Source organism: Trichosurus vulpecula, chromosome 2 (assembly GCF_011100635.1).
Source record: "Trichosurus vulpecula isolate mTriVul1 chromosome 2, mTriVul1.pri, whole genome shotgun sequence".
NCBI classification, from domain to species: Eukaryota; Metazoa; Chordata; class Mammalia; order Diprotodontia; family Phalangeridae; genus Trichosurus; species Trichosurus vulpecula.
In genome coordinates, this window is record NC_050574.1 from 374,436,046 (window position 1) to 374,462,256 (window position 26,211).

A 26,211-nucleotide genomic window follows, 5' to 3' on the forward strand; every position below is an offset into this window, starting at 1 on the left:
TCCTTATGTTATTTTGATAGGAGTAGACAGAATGCTCAGTGTTGGGAAGTGACATTGGGCAAATGGAAATGTGTATGCACAGTACATTTTTTCAGTCTGATCTCATCCTTTTCATTAGTTGCAGAATTGCTGTATTCATTGCAGTGGTGTGAAGAATTAGAAAGTCCAAATAGCATGCTAACTGAATTTCGTGAGATGCTCCAAGGAATGGGTATTACTTATGATAATTTATGTGTACTTAGCAAGATACCTGGACTGCTGCAATTGATATTTATCAGGTAAGAAGCCCTTTTATTTCCTGATTTCTTTATTTATGACGTAGGATGTCAGGAAATGTGGAGCTGACTTCATGTATTGCCTTTTTCACCAAGAGAATTGATTTAAATTTCCTTCTTTGTCTTGAGGTTGGTAGTAACTGTTTGGAAGTGAGATATGTATGTGTGTGTATATACATTATACATATTTATTTTAGCTGTGATTTCATTTACTTTTAAAATACTTCCCTGATTTCTCTGAATCTATATTTATCTTTATTTCTTATGGAACAATCATATTCCATTGTTTTCCTGTTTTACAGTTTTTTTAGTCATTCCCCAGTAGACGGTCACATCTAGTAAATGCATCCCTAGGCCCCACCTTAACCTCCATCCTACTACCCATAGGACTTGGAGGTTCTAGATCCTTTTTGGATTTAGAGTGTTATCTGACATAAATAGTAGAAGTCATTTATTAGTGAGATTACCAGAAGCTTAAGGAAAATAATACTTTTGGCTGTGGCAATAGATAAATAAACAGACAGCTATACAGACATAGGGTAATTATATACCTTTGTGGAAAATTTTAAGAAATATTTAATTGATATATTTGGTATTTTCCCCCCACTTTGTAGTAAACAAACCCTCCCAACTACAGTATCTTCACATAAAAAAACCAACAACAACAAACCGCCCCCAGTAAAAGAGCCTAATACTTCAAACAATTTTGTTTTTGTAATTTACTGTTTGTTAACAAAAAGGAAAGATTTATACTTTATAAATTTGAAACCAACATTTTTACATTTAATCTGAATTTTATTATCTTTTAGTATTGCCTTCATTTACATTATTGTCATAATTATGTATATTGTTTACTGGTTCTGCATTAATTTGTAGCAATATTCATGTATTTTTATTATTTTCATGTACCACATATAGTTTTCAAGCCACCATCTCTAGTTAAACCATTCTCTGTAATTGTTGAACACACACTTTGTTTCTAGCTTTTTGTTTTTAAAAATATTACTTGTATGGATATTTTGGTATATATGCAACCTTTCTCTAATTGGCCTTTGATGGTCAGCACTGGGATCATTTGATTAAAGAATTTAAATTTAATGATTAGTATCCTTTGTAGTACAGTTCCAGTTGACTTTTATGGAATGGTTAGATCAGCTCACAGCTCTGCTAGCAATGAATTTGCGTGTCTCCCTTCTCACAGTCTCTTCAGACAGACTTTTTCTTTCTTTGCCTAATTAAAGGATATGAGGGATCAAAGTTGTTTTATTTGCAGTGTGAAAAAGATGTAATATTTATACCAGTAATAAATTTTAGAAAATAGATTTTCTTATAATTTTCTTCTATTGTTTTCTTTTAGGTCCAGGGACACTGGTACACTTTGGGCTCTCACTATTTCTAAACTGATACATTCTAAGAACATTTCACCTGATGAAGTTAAACAACTTTATAAGACAACAGAAGGGTATTTTAATTTATAATTATTATACTTTATAATTGTTCTTTAGGCAGTCATGCATGTTACCTTTTGACTGAGGTGAACTAATGAACTGATATAGTTTAAGAAAATCCCAGTTGTATTTTTAAAAATTTATCACTTTTGTAAGAAATGCTCATATTTTCCAAGTGCTTTCAACTGAATTGTGTTTGAGAAAGTGACTATTTGATTTTTGGCCTCACTTTGTGCGTGTCTCAACAATGCATTTCAAAAGTCTGTTCTCTTACTTTGAACCAAAACTAACTCACTTTTTGTCATGAAATTATTACTTTTTCAAAGTTAGGGCAAATTACCTTTTTTTGCCTTGTTAAAGTAGTAGCAACAGACTTCATTATCCTTTGCTCTTAAAAGAAGAACATTGTATTTAAATAAACCAGTTTCTCTGAGCCGTTTAAAGAAAGGTAGGTAGCAAATGTTTAGAATTACCTTGTGAGATAGTATGCAAGTGGCTTTTAATCATTGAATTAACTCTTAATTGAAAGTATTTCTAGTCATATGTAATGAAGCACAAAAGTTAAAATATTGAAGAGCAAGTTGTATCAAAGAAGCTGTGTGGTCAGTGGAAAGATCATTACCACCTCCTTTCTCTGATTGCCCCAACTGGAAGTATTCTCCCCAACCCAAGCTGTTTCTAGAGCACTGTATATTATTTTGCCTTAGTCATGTACTAACTTAAGCTTTTTTTTTTCTGTAGATGTTGAAGCCCCCTGTTAGTGTTATTATTACTACTACAAATGTTTAAAGAAATCACTTTGCATCAGCATTTTTCAATAAATAACGGACATTATTGACCTTTTCCTTGATTAGTTTTTCTCTCTCCTTGTTTTGACTAAACCTAGATTTCGCCTGATGACCTACCTCTTTTCTTGAAACACTTCCCAGTGAAGGCTACTCTGTCCTTCAGTTCAAGTTGAGAAGAAAAGTGATAAGCATTACTTCTCATCCTCCTTCCAAATATTGCTTTTGTACTGTCACTCAAGAGCCATTTGTTTTTGAACTCCACACCGTCTCATATGCTACCCTATCCTAATTACAGCCATCTAAAGACTTCCCTTGGTACTAAAGTACCAAGCTCACAGCATTCCTCTAGCTTCTCCCTTCTTCACTCATCTCTTTGCTCCATGCATCTCACAGTTCTGATTGCCTCTCTTTCATTGTGCAGTATCCGTGACCTTCACTTCTATTACTACATTATTGCCAACAATCATGGCCATTATCCTAGTCTTCCTCACTACTTCTGACTGCTGATTTGAGTTCCCCCGATTCAGAATTTTTATGTTCCTTCTATTTTTTTTCCTTACTATTTCAGAGGAGATAGTCCTTGTTAAGGTGAATTCTGTTCTGATTTTTTTATCCCATTTCTTTTCTCCTCTGATCTTGCTCTATCATTAATATTAATCCCTGTTCCCTATCATATCTGTGACTTCTCCGTCTCTGCTAGCAACTTCTCTTTTGTCTATAAACATGTGTTTCCCCAATACTTTAAAAAAAGCTTTCCCTTAACTCTGCCATGCTCTAAAGCTTCACTATAACCTTCTGTCTTGTCCCATTCACTAACTACTAAACCTATTAAAATAGAGCCATTTGATTTTTACATTACTTCCTGCCCTTTCCCTTAATGCTGGTGTTCCTTAATCCTTTACAATATGACATCATGACACCATATATTTGGTATTTTTTGGTCAAGGCTGTCAGTCACTTAATTGTTAACTTCTGTGATCTTTTTGCAGTTGTAATCCCCTACATCTTTGTAATGTTGCAGTAACCACACGTCCTCCTATTTGATTATCTCTCTTTTGGCTTCCACAACAATGAACTTATCCATTTCTTTCCTTATTTCTCCTGAGTACTCTTTCTCCTTTTTCTCCTTCTGCCTCCTTAGTCCATATATTTCCTAGGGTCTGTTATTGACTTTAAATTCTCTTTGGTAATGATATCAACTCCCAAGGCTTTAGTTATTTATTTTATTTAGTGAATGACTCTTACTTTTTCCCAAGCTCCAGACCCCCACTTTGAACTGCCTACTAGGAAATTCCATGTGGATAGTTCATTATTTGCCAAGTTCTGTTTATTATAATTCTACAATAGTTCTCAGGTCTATCACTTAGTTTACACATTATGGCCTGAGGACTGCCCCAGATGAGCTAAGAATGCTTTTTTACATTTTAAAATAAAACAAAACTTTATTTTAAAAGTACAGTAAAACTTTATTTAAATGGTAAAAAGCCATTTTTAGGTCAGGAGCTGTACAAAATAGGTAGAGGGCTGGATTTGGCCTACAGGAGGCCTTTACTGCCTCTTGCGCTGTGTATTACAGTAACTTAAATGATCTCAATTCTCCCTGTTCTAGTAATCCTGTAGAACATCATCAAATCCCCAGTCATCCTGTAGAACATTATCAAGTCAGAGTTCCTGAAGTAGAGGTCTAATCATGTCATTCTTGCTCAGAAACCTTCAATGCTTCCCTGTTGCCTACTGGAAAAATTAAAAACTCCTTATTTTCATCTCCAGGACACTCCATACCTGTCTTATCTTTGATTATCCTACTCCATACCTTTCCTTTAGCCAACCCAAATTACTCTTTGTTTTCTGAATGTATCTGAGGCTTTTACACTTCCATACCTTTCCAAGTTATTCTAAATGCCTGGAATTCTCAATATGTCCTATATTTCCACAGTTTAAAATCTTAACTTTTTGTTCAAGGCCCAAATCAAAGGCTTTCTCCTTGATAATTCTTCCTCCCTTTCCCATGCTCCCTTCTTAGAAGTGATTGCTCCTTCCGCTTTGATCTCTCATGAGAATTTCATGCCAAGTGTTGTAATGGAGGCCTATGATATCTGCTACCAGGAAGGTTGAGGCGCGTGGATAGCTTGAGCTCACAAGTTCTAAGATGCAGGGATTATGTTTATAGGGTAATGTAAGACAGATGAACACAGCACACAGGAGGGCTGCTAGCACAGGTTCACTCGATCTGGTCAGACAGGAAAGACAGCTTCAAAGGGATTAATAATCTTACTTTATTCTAGTCTAGTCTTCTGCTGATAATGAGCACAAACTTACAGCATTCCCTAATTGGGGATTGCTGATAATAAGTTGCTGATAATGAGCACAAATTTATAGGATTCCCTAATTACCCTTCTTGCAGAGGCCAGCAAGAAGTGGGGTGGGGATCAATTGAGACAGGCACAACTTGTGCATTCCCCTAAATCTCCTCAAGCCTCAATGGGGGCCAGTTGAGGCAAACACAGATTCCCCCCAAACCTTGATAGGGGCCAGTCAAGGCACATACGGCATTCCAGCTTGTGCATTCTATCCCAAAGGGTTCCCCATTCACTGCCCACTGCCTACCTGCTTTATAGGGCAACAGACAAAGAAGCCATGTTGCCAGCCGTAGCCTCACAAGCTTACATACATCCCTGTATCTCACTGTGCAGTTGCAGTGGATATTTACAATTTAAGCACACATGTTTATATTATTTATTATTATATAATGCTGCACAAGTGTGGTGGATATGTTTTAAACCATGAGCCTGGGAAACAGATTGTTATGGTCATGGATCCTGGGAAACTGAACTCTAAGAAATAGTAACAAAAACCCACTTTACACACACTAAAATCCACCTTACATACAGGTAACCACACTAATACAACTAACTACTAACACATCAGTGTGTTAGACCCCAGGAATGGAGGAACATCAGACTGACAAAATAGGAGTGAACTGGCCTGGGTTGGAAACAGAGCTGCTCAAAACTTCATGCTTCTCAGTATTAACTATTTTTCAAGGAAGGTCTTCTGTAGGGGGATTTGTTTTCTACTATATGAATACAAAATGTATCTATAAAATTTTTTAAAGGTCCAGGTCCCTGACCCCAAGAAATTGAAAATGTTTTGGGAATAGGAATGAGGCAGATTTACAAATAATTATAATACAAAGCATAACAATGCATAAGAGGCACCATGAGTGGGTTGCTCCACTTCTGGGTGTGGATGAGATAGGGAGACTTGGTCTCAAAAGTACAAAACAAAACATAAAATAAGAAAAAGTTAATTGTTTGCAGAAAAAAAGGTATATATCCTTTAGCTTTGACAGGGTAGTATTCACATTGACTATTGTATTTGTCCAGAGTTTTGCTGATTTCTCTTGATGCATTATGTGATATGAGTTCAATAGCCTAAACAAAAGTGGGATGGATATTGGGAATTTTTCTGAATTAACTATACAAGTTTACAGTAGAGGTGTTATTTTAAAAATCTTTCTATTAACATCTTTTCCCCTCTATGGACAGGTTTTTTCCAGTAACAGAAGGTAGTTTGCATACTGTTCAGAGTCTCTCTCCATTTTTGCCTTTACAAGATAAGGAAGAACTAGTTAACCAGTGTACAGCTAGACTTTTGACATGCACAAAGAAAGATCTTTGTAATATGGATGGTAAGTTAACTTTAAAAAAATAACTTTCCTGTTTATCTGTACTCCATTGAGTAGTTATGACTGGAGGTGATATTTATTTTTAGAATGAAAAATTAGTTAACAAGTCAAATACATGACATGCAAATAACAGGGCAGTGTATATTGCTGGAACATGATCATTTATTGCTATTCCTGATGTATAGTAGTGCCTCTGCTAATACCATCATAAAAAAGGCTTATAGCCACAGTGAACCCCTTAGTCTAGTCCTTAATTTATAAATATAGAATACCTTGCCAATATACTGTAGAACTTGGAGGTTCTCTGTGTTTACTTTGTAAATCCTCTGATTTTATAGATGAGAAAAACTAGGAGTTCAGTAATTTTGAGAACCCAGATGACAAAATCACAGAATTTCACTGTTGGCAGGGATCTCAGTGACTCTTTTGGTTCTACACATAGGCAAAAAAAGAATTCTTACTGCAGCACATGCAGCAGCTGGTCCTTCAGCCTTTATATGAAGATTTCTTTTTTGGGGGGGTGGGGGAGGGAGGGTGGAAGACAGGGCAATTGGGGTTAAGTGCCCAAGGTCGCACAGCTAGTAAGTGTGTCAAGTGTCTGAGGCCAGATTTGAACTCAGGTCCTCCTGACTCCAGGGCCGGTGCTCTACTTACTCCACCACCTAGCTGCCCCTATGTGACTGCTTCATCAGACCATTCCACCTATGGATAGTTTTAATTGTGAGGACATTTTGTCTTAAAATCAAGACTAAGCTTGCCTTTGCAATTTCCGCTCATTGCTGTGAGATAGCTATCATGTCTTCCTCAAATCTTCTCTTTTTCTAAGCTAAACATTCCCTATACTGTAAAGTAATCTTCATAAGGTATCAACTTGAGTTCCTTTTCCTTTACCACTCTTGTTTTCTTCTGTATGTCCTTCAGTTGAGAAATAATCCTTCTTTAACTGGGATTCCTAGAACTTAACACAGTATTCCTGGTGTGTTCTGACCAGGGCGGAGTATAGCAAACCTCTCACCTCCTTATTCCTGGAAGTTTTGCTCCTCTTAATGTAGCCCAATTTCATAGTAACTTTTTTGGCAACCATATTCACACTCTTAACTCATTGAGCTTATAGTCCACCAAATCCCCCAGATCTTTTTCAGACAATCTGCTATCTGACCATACATCTCCCATTATGCTCTTGAAGTTGATTTTTTGAACCCACCTTGAAAGACTTCGCATCTTTCCCCATTAAATTTTGTTATGTTCTATTCAGCCCAATATTATAGTCTGGCAAAACCTTTTTGCATCTTCACTTGTCTTTCAGAAATGTTAAAGAGCACAAGCTCAGGCATAGATTCTTAAGGCATTCCACTAGAGATGTCCTGTCAGGTTTGTTTATTTGTTTTTTTTTAACTCTCATTTAAACTGCCTAAGTTATTCTGACTTATTCGATCTAACTTATCAGATACCAAATAAAATAGATATTTCCATTTATATAATAAAGCAGAAAATAATATTATACATGAAACTGCAGGTTGCTATTATGTACATCTTGCTCTTTTAAGTCTATGAGTTTTACTTGTAACTTTCATGTCCACCTTGCTTCTTTCTCATCTTCCCTCTGTTGTCTTTTCTTTCTTTGAAGGAAAAGAAATGCTCAATGACCTCCCCCCCCTTTTCTTCCTCCTATCCTCGTTCCTATTCCCAAGTCTTCATCATTAGAAGAAGAAAAAGAAAAACCAAAACCACGCCCTTCTAACAAATAAGTATAGTTAGGCAAAAGAAGTTTAAAAAAAGTATGCTTCATTCTGCACCTTGGGTCTATCACCTCTCTCTAGAGTCATAGTTTGTCATTGCATTGATCAGAATTCTCAAGTCTTTCAAAGTTGTTTTTTTTTTTTTGGAGGGTGGAAGGCAGGGCAGTTGGGGTTAAGTGATTTACCCCATTATCTATTCATTGTGCCACTTAGCTGCCCCTAAAGTTGTTTTTCTTTATATGTGGTTGTTGTATAAACTGTTCTTTTAGTTCTTTTCATTTCTAGTCCTACCACATTGAGAATCTGACCATTTAACCGTTTCCCAGTCCATTTAACTTACTGCATTTTTATGTCTTTTTCACAAAAATGGCAAAGCAAATACACTGCTAATATCTAGTCTAACTGTGGCATTGTTCTGATTTAATAGTTTAATAATTTAGTAGAAAAGGAAATGAGTTTAGTAAGGCATAACATTATTAATGAAGTTATGCTGCTTTTTATAATCATTGTTTCCTTTCCTATAAATTGTTTAATAATACTTTGTTGAATTTGTTCCATTCAAACTGCTCTACATTTTTGCACATTCTCTTCTTTTCCATTCTTTGAAAACCAGTACGTTTGGCCTCTCCAGTCAATCCCACATTGCCCTTTCCTTTCTCTGCTATCTTTCAGATATCATTGACATTGGCTCACCAATAACATCTACCAGTTCTTTCGGTACTAAGGATATGATATCGTTCGTCTGGGACAGGACACTTGAATTCGTTAAGGGCAAAGAGGTTCTCTCTTAATTATCTCCTCAATTAGCTATTTTTCTTCTTTTTATCATTCAAAGGTCATTCTCCTTGGCAGAGAAGTAAATTTAGAAATGAGTAGTTCAACCTTGTCTTGTCACTTACCCTGTTATCCATCCCCAAACAGTGGTCCTACCTCTTCTTTGAACTGCTTCTTTTCCCCCAATTAAGCAATACAATTCTTCTTCCCCACCCCCCCCAAAACAAAAAAAATTTATAACCATTTTTTTGTTGTCCTTGGCTTTCCTTGCTAGCCTTAATTCATTCCTGATCTTTAGCACTCTCCTACATATATATTTTGTAAAGAAATTTAAGTTATTATTTATATTAATCCAGTCAGACGGGAAGTAGAAAAATCGACTTCTCTCTTGTCAAAAAAATGCATAAAAAAATTAAGGAAATGCCTTTGACACAGTGACCACATCTGACAGTGTATTCAGTATCTTGCCCAATAGATCCTCCTTCCCACACTTCTCTGCCATAAGGAAGGATGTATCTTTTCATTACTCCTTTCCCTGGACTATCATAATTTTTATTCACACTTCAGCTTCCTTTTTGTCATTCTTTTAATTTATATTGTTATAGTCCTTGTGTTTTTTGTCCTTTTGATTCTGCTTATCAGTTTATTCAAAGTTTTTCATGCTTCTCTGAATTTCTCACATTAGTTGCCTGATGTTTATACAGTATCATTCCACACTTTTATATTTACTTTCTATAATCTACTCTCATTTCCACATTGTATATGTAGTTTTTAAAAATCCAGGTTGATTTGTGAGTTTTTTGTGCATCTACATCAGTTGTTTCAGACATCTCCTTTTCCTCCTTACTGCAAGTTTTTCCTTTGTTTTCTGAATTTCATTCAAGTGCATCCCATCCCTTTTGGGCTGCTTTTGTTAGTAGAATTTTAGTCCATAGATTTCTACATATTCTCCCCCGAACCTTTTGAAATCTTTGAAAATCTAGGGGATATATCAATCTGGCTTTCTTCTTTATCACAAGTTCTAGAAGGGAGTTGAAAACTTTTCTCTCAAAATTTTCATTACTTCCCTCTTCTGTTTGTCAAACAAAAGGAAAATTCTCCCCATTAGTTTCTCTTCCTTCTGAAGGATGAAGTTATCAGTAATTCAGATTAAGAAATTATTAGCTGCTCTCTTTTTGGCAGAAGAACTTCAGCATATGTCTAGATAATTGAGATCCTGTAATACTATATTATCCCTCTTTGCAAGACTAGTGATCATTCATCCCCATATGAATAATCAAAAGTAGTTAGTAGTTATCTGTTTTGACAGGTTTTGAGAGCTTCTCTGGTATATCGTAAGTACATACCCTGGAAAGACAAGAGATCTGTTCCTATAATCAGATTGACAAATAGCTTCCTCATTTCCCATCAGCATTGAGTTATCAACCACCCACTACCATTTTCTTCCTGTCTCTTACATGGTGATCACTTAGAAGTACCTTGAATTTAATCATTCCTTTTTGGATATGTAGATGCTTCTTCCTCAGAGCATTAAACTTTGTTTTTAGATCTAAATGTCCAGATCTCCTGATCGCTAGTTTAAGACATTTCTCACTGTATCACACTGTGTCCTCAAAGCTTAACCCGTCTCTTTCCTTGTTGACTGTTAATTGACATGTGAAGGAAAAGGGAAACATACTGTATTTCTTTTTACACCATAGTTCCAATCCATTCAGTGTTTCTCTATCCTATTGATTATCTATTTAGGTTGGGTAGTAAGAATTGAATTTCATTTACTGTGCATAGATTTCACCATGAAGTAATTTTTTTTATGCCTGCCATATAGGTGGTAATAAAAAGGAAAGTGACATTTGGAAGATGGAGGAAAATAGAGGAAATGGTTTTTAAAATTAAAACTTTTAAAAAAATTGTACATTTCCCCCTTACTTTGACAGATGAGGAAACGAAATCCCAAAGGCATATAGCTTGCCTTATATAAATGAACAGTTTCTCATTTATTTTTTCTTTAAATTAAAGTTGAAAGTCAGCATGGTGTAGACTGCAGAGGTTCTCAAACTTATTTGGTGTACTGCCCCCTTTCAAAAAAAAAATTACTCAGCTCAGCCCCCTCCCTTGGGAAATTTAACCCTTTAACAGTATTTTTTGACATTTGTGTCACCTGAGGCTACTACTACCCCCCAAATCATTCCAGCACCCTCCCAGGCACAGTATCCCCCTCTTTGGGTATGTATGGTATATACAGTGGAGAGCCAGGAGCCAACCTACAGGTCAGGATTACTGGGTTCAAGTTCCACCTCTGAAATAAGACTGAGTTGTAAAGAAGGTGCTGATTTTAGTTAGTAGAAGGATTTCGCTGTACCAGTGAAATCACAGGTCTAGTTTCTCTTCCTGTCCCTAAGTCTAAAGAAGTTGTTTGATACTTCCTGTAAGTGCTGTGTAGATTTCTTGTAATAATTATTCATTTGAGAAGAAATTGATCCTTTAAAAGAATGTGTGTGCCATTATATAACAGCTATATCATTTTCACACTGGCTTTTGCTTTAGGAAGTTTTGGATATCTTTCCATTTTGAATTCTTGTCTGAAAAAGGGAAGCATCGACAGTGGAGAGAAACTCTATGGAATACTAAAAATTATCATGTCATGGAAGAGTGACCATGAAGATATTTTTCTTTTCAGTTGGTAGGTCGTGTGCTGTGCTGTAATTTTCTTCTTTTTTTCTATATAAAGTGTATTTCTTAACATAGCTTGTTAAACTAACAATATCGTAGAACTTTAAATCAAAAGGCTAATGACAAGGTTGAAATGAATTATCTTTAGTTTTTTCCACTTAAGAATATTTTTAATCCTTTGTGTTTTTTGGTACAGCAATTTGAAAGAAGCAAGTCCTCAACTGCTTGGCTTAAATATAGAAATAATCCACTTACTTTCCACATTACTGAAGTATTCTTCATCTCTTTTGGTGGATGGTGATTGGGACTTCATCATGTGCTCAATGTTGGCTTGGTTAGAGGTAATATGATTTCATATGTTTCCACATAAGCATTAGTAATTCTCTCAATCCTTATGAAAATTATTTTGAAGAAACTCAACATTTTATACTTATAAAAACAATAGTTTGTTATTTATAGACTTTCACATCTAGTATCTCATTTTATCTGCACAGAGTAGTTCTACGAGGTTGTGTAGTATTCCCATTTACAAATAAAAAACAAGGTCACTGTCATTAAATAACATGCTAAAATTCATAAATCTAATAAGAAGACTAAAATGTAAGACTAATTGTTTCATTTGTAATGTTATTTCCATTATATTGCCTTGTCTCTTGCTGTTATGCATCAGTCGTTATGTTGATTAGTTAATAAAATGAAGGATAAGAAATTACCAGCAAACCACATATTCTGATACTGCATCCTATGCATATTCATAATTCTCTTCAGTTGCTCTTTCTCGTTAATCTCTGCCATGAGGAGAGTTCTTTACACCTTTGTTCTTTAAAACAAGAGCCTTTTCATATCATATTTCTTAGTTTCTTATGAATGCACATTTTCCAAAAAATCACAAAATAGAATTGTAAGTGCTCTACAGAAGTAGATTTGTGATGATCAGCCAACCAAATAACAAATATTTATTGTTTTTGACTGTTTTTGACAGGCACTGTGCTAAGTTCTGGGAAGACATAAAGGATGAAAGAATCCTTATTAATAAGTATAGAATAAATACAAGGGGGGAAGGGAAAGTACTAGCAATTGGGGAAAGTCAGAAAAGGATTTAGGTAGAAGATGGTGATTAAACTGTGTCTTGAAAGAAGTGAGGGATACTTTAAAGTGGAGGTGAAAAGGAAATACATTCCAGGCCTGGGGAATGACCTGTACGGAAGCACAAAGAAGGAAGATTGAATGTCATGTGAGAAATAGAGAGAAACCCACTTTGGCGAATAAGGTTGGAAAGGAAAAGTAGGAGTCTTCTTGTGAAAGGTTATGAAGAGCTTTAAGAGTCAGTCAGAGAGCTAGGCTTGGTGTGCACACCTGTAGTCTACCACCTGTGCCTAAGGAGCACTGAGGAGGGTGAGGAGGGTGGATTGTTTGAGCTCAGGAGTTCTGAGATGCAGTGGAGCTAAGCTGATCAGGTGACTTCACTACATCCCATATGCTCAAGGGAAAGGGTTACGAGAAGAACAAGGTTGCCTAAAAAGGGTGAACCAATCCATGTTCAGAATGGAGCAGATCAAAACTACAGATCAAGCAGTGGGATAGAATGGCACTTCCATCCTGGGAAAGATAGGGGAGTCCCATTCCTAACCCTCCAGGCCCCCTCTGGAAAAAAAAAGCCTAATGGGAATTTATCCTAGGGGTAATAGGAATCCAGAGGAGTTTATTGAGTAGGAGAATAACATGGTTCTGTGTGCTCTTAAAGAAAATCATTTTGGCAGCTGAGTGGACGTAGGATTGGAGTGGGGAGAAACTTGAGGTTGTAAGACCAGTTAGGACAGCATTGAAATAATCTAGGTCAGTGATGATGAGAGCCTGAAGAGAGAAGTAGTTAAATATGAGGGATATTGTAGAGGAGAAATGTTGAGAATTGGCGATTGATTTTCGGGGGTGGGGTGAGGCAGGCAAAATAAGGGAGAATGAAAGAGTACAGGATAATGGATGAGGTTATGAACCTAGCAAGCTGGAAAAATGGTAATGCCCTTTACAGAAATTGGGACATTTGGAAGAAGGGTAGATTTTGGGGAAACATAATAAATTACTTCTTGGAACATGTTGAATTTGACGTGTCTCCAGAGCATCCAGTTTGAAATATCCAATAGGAATTTGGTGATTTGGGCCTGAAATTCAGGGTAAAGGCTAGTGAAGAAAATATAAACTTGTGACTCATCAGTATAGAGATGACACTTTTACTGGGAGGAGCTGTTGAGAGTACTGAGAAAAAGTGTAGAGAGAGGAAGAAAGAGGGCCCAGCACATCTTTTTGCATATAACGATACATGAATATGCCAGAAATTTGGAAGTTCATCATTATATGAAACTTAAAGTGTAAGAATTATCTCCAGATCAATACTTGTCTGACTTAGTAGATGAGTCTTCTGAAATTGCCAGAGTCACTTAGAGGTTAAGTACCAATGTTCTATAGCCAGTAAATGTCAGAAGTAGGTTAGATTTAGGTCTTCCTGACCCAACATTCTGTTTTTTACCACTCTGCATTATGACATGTACAAGAAAATTTAGAGAGGGCCCACTTTTCCTTTGGTACCCTTGAGTCAGTTGGGTTTGGTTTCACTTAAGTTCAGGATTATGCTACAAACAATTCTTGCTTTAAGCAATATGTAAATTCACATTACATTTTTAAATTTGATTTTACGTAAAAGAATTGTGAAAGAAACTGTATTCCAAAAAACCTTGTGCTCCATTCTACCTACCTCCATGCTCAAGTACTTCCATCTGTACCCAGTTCCAACTTGTCACCCATTCTTTTCTGTCTCGTGTCTGTGTCTATATCAGGCTCCCACATGTCTGCCAGCCCTCCCCACTCCTGGTGTTCCTTCTGCTCTTGCTTCTCTCCCTCTGGCCTCTGCCTGTCCAGCAAATTTGCATTGTGTAAATATCTCTTTAAGTCGTGGTCTAGTTAAACAGTCCATTTAAAGTGAGAACATCTGTATAAATGTAACCCATGTTTCAAAAAGTCTCCTTTACAGAGACTGTTAATGTCTCTTTAAGATCACAGGATGTTTAGAAAAACAGCTCATGTTGACATTTTTGAAGTGATACTTCAAAAATGTTTTACCAAGAAGTACTTCTCTCTAAGGAGTCAGCAAGAAGGTGATAAGTTTTATCTTTGATCTCTGAGGAGCTCTGAGGACTTTGTGAAGAAGACAAAGGGAAGAAGGTGATGCGAAACTTCTTCCATATCAAAACTGTTGTAAGTGATGTGTTACAAAAAAAATCACAAATACTGTATATTTTTCGAAAAAAAATTTATGGGGGCAGCAAGATGGTATAGTGAATAGAGCACCGGCCCTGGAGTCAGGAGGACCTGAGTTCAAATTCAGCCTCAGACAATTGACACTTACTAGCTGTGTGACCTTGGGCAAGTCACTTAACCCCAATTGCCTTGCCTTCCCCACTCTAAAAGAAAAAATTACAGAGCCATAAAAAAAAATTTTAATTTTTGTTACACTTAAACACCAAAAAGTAAGTTTTTTCACTTACACAGTAGAACAGAAAAAGATAATTCTCATATGAAATTGAAAATTTCTCTTGCTATATATAGCTTGCTTTTAAAAAAATTTTATAAGAAATTCAACATGTAGCAGCCATCCACTTTGTCTGTTACTTTATGATTTTCCTTCTTTTCTCTTCTAGGTATTTTCTTTTAAATATTATAGTGATGGGGGTGAGGGAGGGAGGGAGGGTTTATCCCCTTTCTTTTAATCTCCACCCTACTCCCGTTGTCCCCAATTGAAAAGTGAAAAGCAAAGTAAAAACTTTGTAACAAATATTTATAGGCAAGTGAAACATATCCACCACACATTGACCGCAGCTGAAAATCTTAGATCAGTTCTTCCCCTTGAGTCTACTACCTCTGTCAGGAGTTGGATAGCTTGCTTCATCATCTTCCCTTTAGAGCATGGTTGTTTATTGCATTGATCAGAATTCTTGAGTTTTTCAAATTTCTTTTTCTTTAGCATATTGTTGTTTGTTTTATAAATTGTTTTCCTGGTTCTGTTCCTTTCATTCTACCTCAATTTATACAAGGCTTCGCAGGTTTCTTTGAACCATCCCTTTTGTCATTTCTTATGAAGAACAATATTCCATCACATTCGTATACCATAATGTCTTCAGCTAGTCTCTATTTGGATGATTAATGTTTTTTTGGAAAGACTGCTTTTTGTAATTATCAAAGTGAGGCCAAAGAAAAAGGACTAATTAGCTTACTTCCCAAGAGATTGAATTTATTTCTTATATTGAGGAGAAATATAAAGAATAATTTAAAGTGACTTTTATCAGTATCTGGAATTAACTGGATAATATGAGACCAGGTTGTCAGAAAAATGAAAAGAGGAGTCATCAGTTTTTATATTGAGGGTTTGAGGTAACTCTGGTTGTAATCTTCCCCATGGACAAAATATTATAAATCTTGTATGTCTTTATATTTGCTATAGGTTTTATTGGTTAATAAGTTGTATATATTTAGTAATTTTAATATTTAATTATTGAGAGACAAGAAGGATTATCACTATCAGAAAAGAGGTTTCTATAGATTATCCATTAATTCATATTTAATGAATTAGGGTAAAGGCTGGAGCTAATTAGTGAGAGAATGCAAGTTTAATGGATAACTAATTTTATACCTGTATTTCAAAGAAGGGGAGGGGTGTCATACAGGGAGAAGCTGTCAGATTTTTGTCATGACTGCATGAGAGGGATGATCTGTTTTTGTCATACTTGCAACATGTAAGAAAAAAAAAGAAAAACCTTGAATATTAAATCTTTAGTACTACTTAAGAGGAAATTTCTTTTTAATGAAAAATTTGGTAATTTTTCTTGGGATTGGACAGTGGTATGAAATGTGGCATTAGATTGGAGGTAGGAGATTAAAAGTTCTAGTCCTGTCACTTAACAGTTTTGTGACCATAGAGGGTATGAAGTCATTGGCAGAGTAGCAGGAAGAAGTACAGTGACTGCCTTACCAAAAGTCCTGTAAATAGATCTAAAAAATGTACTAGACCAAATCCTGGTGGAGAAATCCAAGAAAAAAATCACAGTGCATCATTTTTTCCAACCCCGGTCAGCATCACACTGTGACTTTATGCAGGATGTAGGAACACATGCCCATGGGCAGCTTTGTTTCTCACTACCCAGATCCAGGTCACAGCTCCAGAGAAGAGAGGAAGGGACCTGTGCCCTAAGGATGGCAGTAAATGGGATGTGGTTGAGAATTCCCTCCAGGCTGGGTAGTATCTGAAAACAAGAAACAGCAGTGTGGCTCAGACTTGAGGAGCAGAGCAGGGTCTTAGTTCCAACTTCACACCCATTGTAAATCTTACAGTGGAATAACCAGGGCAAAATCCAAAACCAAAAAGAAGATTGCAGTCCTGTTACTTTGAACCAACAGAGCTTTCCAACTGACTGTAGTCAACAAGTAGTCTGTGTTGCTCAGACTTTAGCCCTAGTCAACAACTTGCAGAGCTGAAACCAGAGAGTCAGTCATTAGATTTTGCCTTGCATCAGACCCCTTTGGGAGCACTGATAGCTTGAAGGTCTTCAGCCTAAGCTGTCCCTGAGATATGTCCCTGACAGTAACAGAACTCAGTACCTCAAGAAAGCGGCAACACAGGACCAGCCCAGACTTTCCCTCCAGAAGTACACAGCCAGTCACGAAGTATTTAGTGCTTACTATATGCCAGGCACTGTGCTAAGTACTAGGAATGCAAATATAAGGGGGAAAAATAGTCCCTGCTTCTTAGGGTGGGAAGGTGGTGGAGAGGGCAACAGCTCATAAAAAGAAGTTGAAAAGGTTGCAGGGGAGCAGAAGATACATGGTTTGAGAACATGATGGAAAAGGCCAGAGGAATGTAATGGCAAGCAAAGTGGGACTTTTTGTTTTGTTCTTTTTTCTTTTGGAGTTCTAGTTCTTCTCAGCACTAAGGTAATCAAATGCCTTTGATTGAGACTTGCCTTTGTTTGAATCAAGAGTCTTTGATGACCTGCTTAAGTCACAAGAAAGACTAAGTCACATCTCTGTGGGCTGACCCTGAAGAAGTGTGTTCATACTCTAACCGTTTTGCTTTGGGGGCTCACTCATTGGAAGAGTGACTTGGCCGGACAAGACTGTAGGTAGCCGTTAAGGAACCCCGCCGGCTTTGAAAACCCAGATGTTGGTGCTTCTCTCTGTGGTAATTGTACATATTGTATGTATTGCTATGGACAGACAGAAGCTCTGTCCGCTGATTTGTGTTATTTGCTCTGTTTATATAGTTTCTGCTTGTAATTTCTGTTTGTGTTTTCTCTGAAATTAAGGGTGATGACTTTTTCCCCTGGAATAAATGAATGGGGTGTGTGTGTGTGTATGTGTGTGTGTGTGTGTGTTTAATTAAAGTGAGATTGTAAACCCCTTAAAGTTGCTTTCCTTAGAAAAGATGATCAAAAAACCTGTGCTAGTAGCTTTCCTGTGTGCTGGTGTTATTGGCCTTACATAGCCACAGTAGCCACAAGTAACATTGTTGTTACAAGGAAGGTGGCCTAGTAGGAAATGAAGAGATGGCTGACTTAGGTATCTTCCTTAAATGGAAGTTCTGGGAAGATCCCTCTTAATTCTTCAATTAAGTGGGGGTGGGGGAGGGGTGGGGGTGGATGGCACCAAGGGTAGCAGGTAATGATGAAGTATGAATTTTAGAGCTGAAGTGATCTTCCAGGATGAAGAGGTTCCTGCTGTATGACAGAAGTATAGAGGATCCCTAACATAAAGCCTGAAGTAAAAAAGTAGGCTGGAGGAATGAACTAACAAAAAAAGAATCTCACCATAAAAAAGCTATAGGACTGTGACATCCAGTACACAAACTGAAAAGAAGAATTACTCCAGAGGATCCACAAGCAAAGCTTCAAGGGAAAACCCAGCTTCATCAAAATTCAACTAAAGTTCCTGAATAGATGAAGCAAGAGCTTTAAAAAAGAGTTAAATATGTTTTAATAAATCAAATGAGAATACTAAAGAAAAAAATGGGAAAGAAATGAGAGCTATGGAAGAAAGAATTGGAAAGGAGTTTAATAGCTTAGCACAAGAGGTGTAAAATCCTCCTCAAGCAACAAATTTCCCTGAAAATTAGAATGGACCACATAGAAGCCAGTAACTCCAGAAGACAACAAGAAATAATAAAACAAAGTCAAAAGACTGAAAAAAAATAAAATATAAAGTATCATAGCAGAAAGCAACTTACTGAAAACAGATCAGGAGAAAAACGTTATAAAATCTTTGAAATACCTGAAAGCCATGACCATAAAAAGACTCTAGACATCATGCTTTAAGAAATCATAGAAGAAAACTACCCACATCTCTTAGAGGGCAAAGTGGAAATAAAAAGAATCCACCAGCCACATCCTGAAGGAAACTCCCAAAATGAAAACTCAGTAATATCATAGCCTAAATCCTGAACTCCCAGGTCAAATAAAAAAAAAAACTGCAAGCATGCAGAAAGAAAGAATTCAGGTGCTGAGGAGCTTCCCATAATCTAACAGCCAGCATCGTGCTGAGAGTATAGTACTTGTGATAAGATTTTCTATAAGGCAAAAGATACAGTTTACAAGCCAAGAAAAAACCCAGTATAATTCTGGAGAGGAAAAAAAATGGATCTTTAATGAAATAGAAGACTTCCAGACATTCTTGATAAAAATATGAGGTGCTGTGTCAAAGCTCATCACAGCTCAAACAGGAATTAAGAGAAACATAAGAAAGTAAACATGAATGAATAATGACAAAGGACTGAAATGATAAAGAGTAAACTCCTTACATCCAAGTATGGAGAGATGATACGTGCATCCCTTATAAATCCTATCTTTATATCAGGGGTCATAGAAGGAATCTGATTAGTTGTGTGACCTCGGATTGGGTCCATGATCTCTTGATCTTAAGAGAAGAATGGAAAGAGAAGGAAAGAAGAATACATTGGGGGAAAAGGAAAGAAAAGTTAGAGAAAATTATCTCACATAATCAGTCTGTGCAAGTAGATTTCTGTACAAATAAGGAATAAGAGAGAGGGGGGCAAGGGAGCCAAGATGGCAGAATAGAAGGCGCAGCCCAGCTGAACTCTCCCAACTTTTCCCTCCAAACAACTTTTAAAAATATGTCAAATTGAATTCTGGAATGGCAGAGCCGACAAAAGGTCAGGGTCAGGTATTTTTCCAGCCCAAGACAACTTAGGAGGTCAATAGAAGAGGTCAGTGACACTAATGTGAGGACCAGCCCAGAACAAACATGGTGGCAACACCAGCAGGGGACTTGGAGGCAGCTGCAACAGTGAACAACTTCAGGAGCTCTCAGCCCAGAAAAACTGGTCAGAAAGAAATTGTAGGGACTCTGAGCTGACACTGGAACCAGGACCTGGGACTGTTTGGCAGCTGTTGCCCATATGTGATACTGGATCAGTTCCAGGGTGGAGAGGAGCACCCATATTTGGTCACAAGGGAGTAAGGGCTGTGGTTGAAGTTTTAGAACAGAGATGAGTACTAGTACTTGCAGCCAAAATGGAGCAAGGGCCCTTTCTGGGTAAAGACCAAAGCACCAACCAGGAGAGTAGTAACCACACCTCTCCTAGGATCATACCACCTTGGAAGCACTGCAAAGTTACAGATTCCTGGAACTAGCTCTGAAAACAGCATCAGGAAAAATCCTGAAGGTTGGGGACAGTGCCCCAAGTGACCACGTACATCCCCAGGTGAACAGATCCCAACTTTAATATAAAGTTCAAAGTCAAGAAATAGGCTAGAAAAATGGGCAAACAACAAAAAAAGAACTTGACTCTAAAAAGGTGTCAAGGTGGCAGGGAAAACCAAGATACAAATTCAGAAGAAGACAATGACATGTAAACAACTGTAAGCAAAGCCTCAAAGAAAAAGGTAAATTGGCCCCAAGCCCAACAAAGATTCCTGAAGGAATTTAAGAGATGAGTGGTAGAGGAAAAAATTGGGAAAAGAAATGGTACAAAGAATTATGAAAAGAGAATGAAACAGCTTAGTTAAAAAAAAAAGGCACAAGAAGATACTGAAGAAGAAATTAGCCAAATGGTAAAAGAGCCACGAATATTTGCTGAAGAAAAGAACTCCTTAAAAAGTAGAATAGGCCAAATGGAAAAAGAGGTACAAAAGCTCACTAAAGAAAAGAAGTCCTTAAAAATTAGAACTGAGCAAATGGAAGCTGAGTTCATGAGATGTAAATAAACAATAAAACAGTCAAAAGAATGAAAAAAAAACCAAGAAAATGTGAAACATCTCATCACAAACATGACTCAATGGAAAACAAATCAAGGAAATATAATTGAAGAATTATTGGAGTACCTGAAAGCCATGATTAAAAAAAAAAGAGCCCAGACGTCATATTTGAAGAAATTATATAGGAATATAAATACTCCCTCTGTATCTTATATCCAGAGGGCAAAATAGAAATTGAAAGAATCCATTGATCACCTCCTGAAAGAGATCCCAAAATTAAAACTCCAGGAGTATTATAGCCAAATTCCAGAGCTATCAAGTCAGGTAGAAAATATTGCAAAGCAGCCAGAAAAAAACAATTAAAATATCATGGTGCCACAGTCAAGATTGTAAGATTTAGCAGCTTCCATGTTAAAGAAGCAGTGGTCATGGAATATGATAATTCCAGAAGGCGAAGGAGATAGGATTACAACCAAGAATAACTGAGTATAATCCTTGGGGGGGGGGGGGGAGCTGGTGATCTAATGAAATGGAGGACTTTCAAGCATTCCTGATGAAAGACCAGAGCTGAATAGAAAATTTGACTTTCAAATACAAGAATCAAGAGAAGCATAAAAAGGTAAACATGAAAGAGAAATCATAAGGTTGAACTGTTGATATTCTTGTATAAGAAGATGATACATGTAACTTCTAAAAACTTTATCATTCTTAAGGCAGTTAGAAGAAGTCTGCATAGAGAACAGAGGTGTGAGTTATGTTGAGATGATCTCCAAGAAAGGGAGGGGGGTAAGAAAGAGGAATACCCTGGAAGAAGGGGAGAGGAAGAATAAGAAAAATTAGCTCACATAAAAGAAGCATGCAAGGACGAACTTTTACAGTGGAGGGGAAAATAGGCAGGGGACGGGGTTTAGCAGGTGTTGCTTGAACCTCATTCTCATTGGAATGGGTTCAAAGTGGGAAGATTATATATACAAACACTCAATTAAGTATAGAAATGTATCTCACCCAACAGGGAAGTAGGAGGGGAAAGGGATAAAAGAGAGGGGGTGGATTAAGGAAGGCAGTGGTCAGAAGAAAAGCACACTTTTGAGGAGGGAAAAGATAAAAGGAGGATAAACAGAAGGAACCATCCCGAGGTTCTACCTCATAGATACCTGATTGGGTAACATGACAGAAAAGGAAAATGACAAATGCTGGAGGGGAGGTGGAAAAAATGATAACACTGTTGATGGAATTGTGACCTGGTCCAACCATTCTGGAGAACAATTTGGAACTATTTGCAGAGGATTATAAGATTGTATAATAACCTTTGACTAGGACTGTATCCCAAAGAGATCAAAGAAGAAGGAACTCTGTACAAAAATGTTTATGGCAGCTCTTTTGGTGGGGGCAAAGAATTGGAAATGGAGGGGGTGTTTATCATTTGGAGAATGGCTGAACAAGTTGTAGTATATGATTGTGATGGAATACTAGTGTGCTAGAAGTGAAGAGCAGGATGGTTTCAGAAAAACCTGCAAAGACCTGACTGAACTGATACAGACTAAAGAGAGCAGAAATAAAGGTGTTGTTTTTTAAAGGAATAAGGAGGAAAGCAGCTGACATTTGAACCTCATTCTCATCTGAACTAGTCAAAGGAGGGAAGAATAAATAGCAACACCCCAGGAGTTGTGTACAGAACTATATTCATAGAAATCAGGAAAAGGGAGAAGGGGAAATTGGAGGATAGAAAAAGGAGACATTCATCCTAAGCATAACTCTTTAAGGGGAATACCAAAGTATTTATAGCTCTTTTTGAGGTGGCAAAGAATGGGAATGTGAGGGGAATGGGTACTCATTAATTGGGGAATGGCTGAAAAAAATGATCATATGTTAATGTGATGGATTACTAGTATGGTGCAAGAAGTGATGAAGGGGATGGTCAAAGGAACCGGGTAACACTTGTATGGAGTAAGGCGGAGTAAAGTGAATAGAACCAGGAGAACAGTTTATATATTTAATGACCGAGGAACTCTGATCAGCATAATGTCAACCACAATTTCAGAGGACTAATGATGAAACATACTGTTGCTTCCTTATAGATAAAAAGTGACTGAGTACAGACTTGCACACACACAACTATACAAATGTAGATATGTGTGGGTTTGTTCCCTTTTGGACATGGCCAATGCAGAAATTTGTTTTGCCTGAATACATATTTCTAACAGTTTATTTTCTTTTGTCCTCAAGGAGTGGCATTTGGGGAGGGAGGACAGGGGGAGTTGGAGGGCAAGGGAAGAGAGAAAAGGTGCATTTTTGCTGGTTGAAAAGATAAATATTTAATTAAAAAAATAGTTGTGTGATCCTGGGCAAGTCACTTCTCAGAGCCTCAGTTTTCCTAGCTTTAAGAAATATAGGATTGAATGATGACAGGAATACTTTAAGCATTTGAAGAATATGCTTTATAAAGTCTTAAAAATATAATGTAAATATGTTACCATTATTGCATCTGATTTTCATAATTAGAAATTTGCTGAATTAATTCTACCTGATTTTATTCCAGACAACAAGTGAAAATCATGCACTGTATGCTGTTCCACTTGTGCAACTGTTCGCCTGTGTTAGCTGTGATTTGGCTTGTACTCTGAGTGCTTATTTCAGTTCCATAAGCAGCAACCTTCCTGTAAACCTAATCGGTGAATGGCATGAGTTTTTTTCTGAAGGCGTACACAGTTTACTTTTACCTCTTTTGGTGAAGATTACAGGCAAGTAAAAAGTGAAATAATGTCCTGTTCTTGAAGTGGTAGCTTGATAGTCATGAGATTTATCTGTAAAATTATCTATAGATTGATAACTGTAGATTTATCTATAAAAATTCAGACTAAAAGAAATTGAAATGGTATTAGAAATATTTAAAGTAGTATGGGAAGGGTAAGATGAAGAATGGTGAAAGTGAGGTAGAAATTATAGCAGTTATGTTGCTTTTTATAGCAATGAGATAATATGATGACAATTTTTAACTTAGGAGTTGAGCATGCACTTGACAGAAAATCCCTTCTAAAACAGTTGTAAGAAGGAAGAGTACAGAGATAAGCCTTTTCTTTTTTTCCCCAAAACTTAGTATTTATTTTTAACATTCTATTTAAATTTTTAGTTTCAAATTCTCTCCCTTCCTCCCAGCCCTCCCCAACCCACTGTGGAATCATACATTACACATTTCCATGTTAGCCTTGCTGTTAAAAAAAAAAAGACAAAAAGAAATCAAAAAAATTATACTTCAGTTTGCACTCAATTTGTTCATCAGTTCTCTTTCCTGTGGTGGGTAGCATTTTTTCATCATGAGTCCTTAGGAGTTGTCTTGGATTATTGTATTGATCAGAGTAGCCAGATCTTTGATAGTTGATCATCCTTATAACAGTGCTGTTACTGTGTACAATGATCTAGTTTTTCTTACTTCACAAGGCTTTTTATTTTTAACATGACAAAAATACTTACCTCTCCTACTTAACTTTTTTTCAAGAGGGTGACATAAACAGTCAGGCATTATTCTGATTAGAAAGGTTGTTTGATTTGCCGCTTATGCCATGGACTTGTTAATCTTGTTAGGAGGTGCTGGTTTGAATACAAGTGCTGTAAAAAAAATATCTTGTTGTCAAGACTCTAGTCAGTAACTATGCATGGTACACAAAGTCTTTTGCAAATCACTTCCTTTTCTTTTGAGGTCTACAGTATATGAGTAAGTCCTTGTTGAGGAAGGATGTAGAGAATGGTCTGGAGCAAAAGAGTTTTTGTGGGCATTTGGTTATTTAGAAAATTTCAAAATTCCTTTGCTTTTTAAATCATGGAGGCCTATTCTTAGAGTGTTTTTTTTAATAGAAGAAACATTGGATTATAACTATTAATGAGTAGGGAAAGATGTTAATAGGTTGATTAATATTCCAAAGATATCCAAAAAAAGGGAGGGGGAAGGATCTGTTTGTACAAAAATATTTATAGCGGCTCTTTTCGTTGTGGCTAAGAATTGGAAATCAAAGAAATGCCCATCAATTGGAGAATGGCTAAAAAAAAGCTATGGTATATGATTGTGAGGGAATGTTATTGTGCTATAAGAAATGATGAGCCAGGATGCTTTCAGAAAAACCCGGAAAGACTTTCATGAACTGATACAAAGTGAAATGAACAGAACCAGGAGAACATTATATATAGTAATAGCAATATTGTACAGTGAAGAACAGTGAATGACTTAGCTATTCTCAGCAATATGATGATCCAAGACAATCTCAAAGGACTAATATTGTTTGAATACACACTGAAGCAAGCTATTTTTCACTTTTTTCATTCTTTTTCTTGTATTCAAGTCTTTTTTGTACAAAATGACTAATATGGAAATGTTTTACATGATTGCTTATGTATAACCTACATTTGATTGCTTACCCTCTCAGGAAGGGGAACGAGGAGAGAAGGAAGGAGGGCTAGAATCTGGAACTCAAAACTTTAAAAAAAAATGTTAAAAAGGTGTTTTAACATGTAATTGGGGAAAGTAAAATAAATATTGAAAAATTGGGTGTGGAGGTAAGCAATACAGAGTATGTTAGGCCTTTTAAAAGGTATGAATGAAGCATTGATTAAGAATTTACTAGGTGCAGAGCTTTGTACTATTCAAATACTTATTGACATACACCCCAATGGAAAAAAACTGACATTACCTCTACTCATTAATTAAAAAAAAGATATGAATGGGGGGGGCAGGCAGGGATACACACACACACACACACACACACACACACACACACACACACACAAACACATGGAGCTAGCAGGGAGGGGATTAGGTCAGAATATTTTTTATTTGGCCAAAAACTATTGCAAAATTAAGTTGAATAATAATACTCCTGAAGTCTTAATGAGGATATCTTAACTGAGTATAGGACTTTTAAAAAAAAATTTTATCTCTAGGTAACAAATGTACTTTGTATTAATAATATTCTGCAGCTGTCTACTGTTTTTCTCTCAAGTATTAATTATGGTATCTGTCTCATTGGATCTTTTAATTTTGTTTTGTTTTTCTTTTATTAGAGGAAAGCAAAGATACAAATGAAACGTCTTTTCAGAATTCAGTGCTGATACCTTTGGGCGAAACACTAACATACATCTCAAAGGATCAACTGCTCAATCATAAACTTGCCATTAGATTAACACCTGACCAAAAGACAAACCTTCCGGAACATCTCCAGACCTTGTTAAATACGCTCGCCCCATTACTTCTCTTCAGAGCTAGACCTGTGCAAATTGCAGTTTATCATATGTTGTATAAGTAAGAATTAAATTAATGTACTGATTGTGTTGGGTTTTGTTTAGCTTTCAACCTTTGAAAAATGTGTATGTGCGTATCTTTAGTTTTCTGCTTCATTTAAAAAGTTGGACAACTCAGATTATGTTTAGTTAAAATTGAGAGAATTTAAATTTATGTGGTATAGAGAAAACTTTATGCAATAAATTTATTTAGGAAGTATATTAAGTGGAAGAAGAGGTGCTATATTTCTAATAGAGTGCTAATTTCTATAAAGCGGTTCATTTTAAAAATTAGTTCCTACTTTTA

General features: G+C 36.5%; 1 protein-coding gene across 1 annotated transcript in view; it reads left to right on the forward strand.

The window, feature by feature from the left end:
* Nucleotides 1–26,211, forward strand: part of LTN1 (listerin E3 ubiquitin protein ligase 1) — a 100,313-nt gene that overhangs the window by 61,704 nt on the left and 12,398 nt on the right. The window contains exons 17-23 of the mRNA XM_036744270.1: nt 119–278; nt 1,633–1,737; nt 6,060–6,202; nt 11,257–11,392; nt 11,579–11,723; nt 23,176–23,377; nt 25,689–25,926. Coding sequence (XP_036600165.1) covers nt 119–278; nt 1,633–1,737; nt 6,060–6,202; nt 11,257–11,392; nt 11,579–11,723; nt 23,176–23,377; nt 25,689–25,926 — 1,129 coding nt within the window. The remainder of the gene's footprint in view (nt 1–118; nt 279–1,632; nt 1,738–6,059; nt 6,203–11,256; nt 11,393–11,578; nt 11,724–23,175; nt 23,378–25,688; nt 25,927–26,211) is intronic.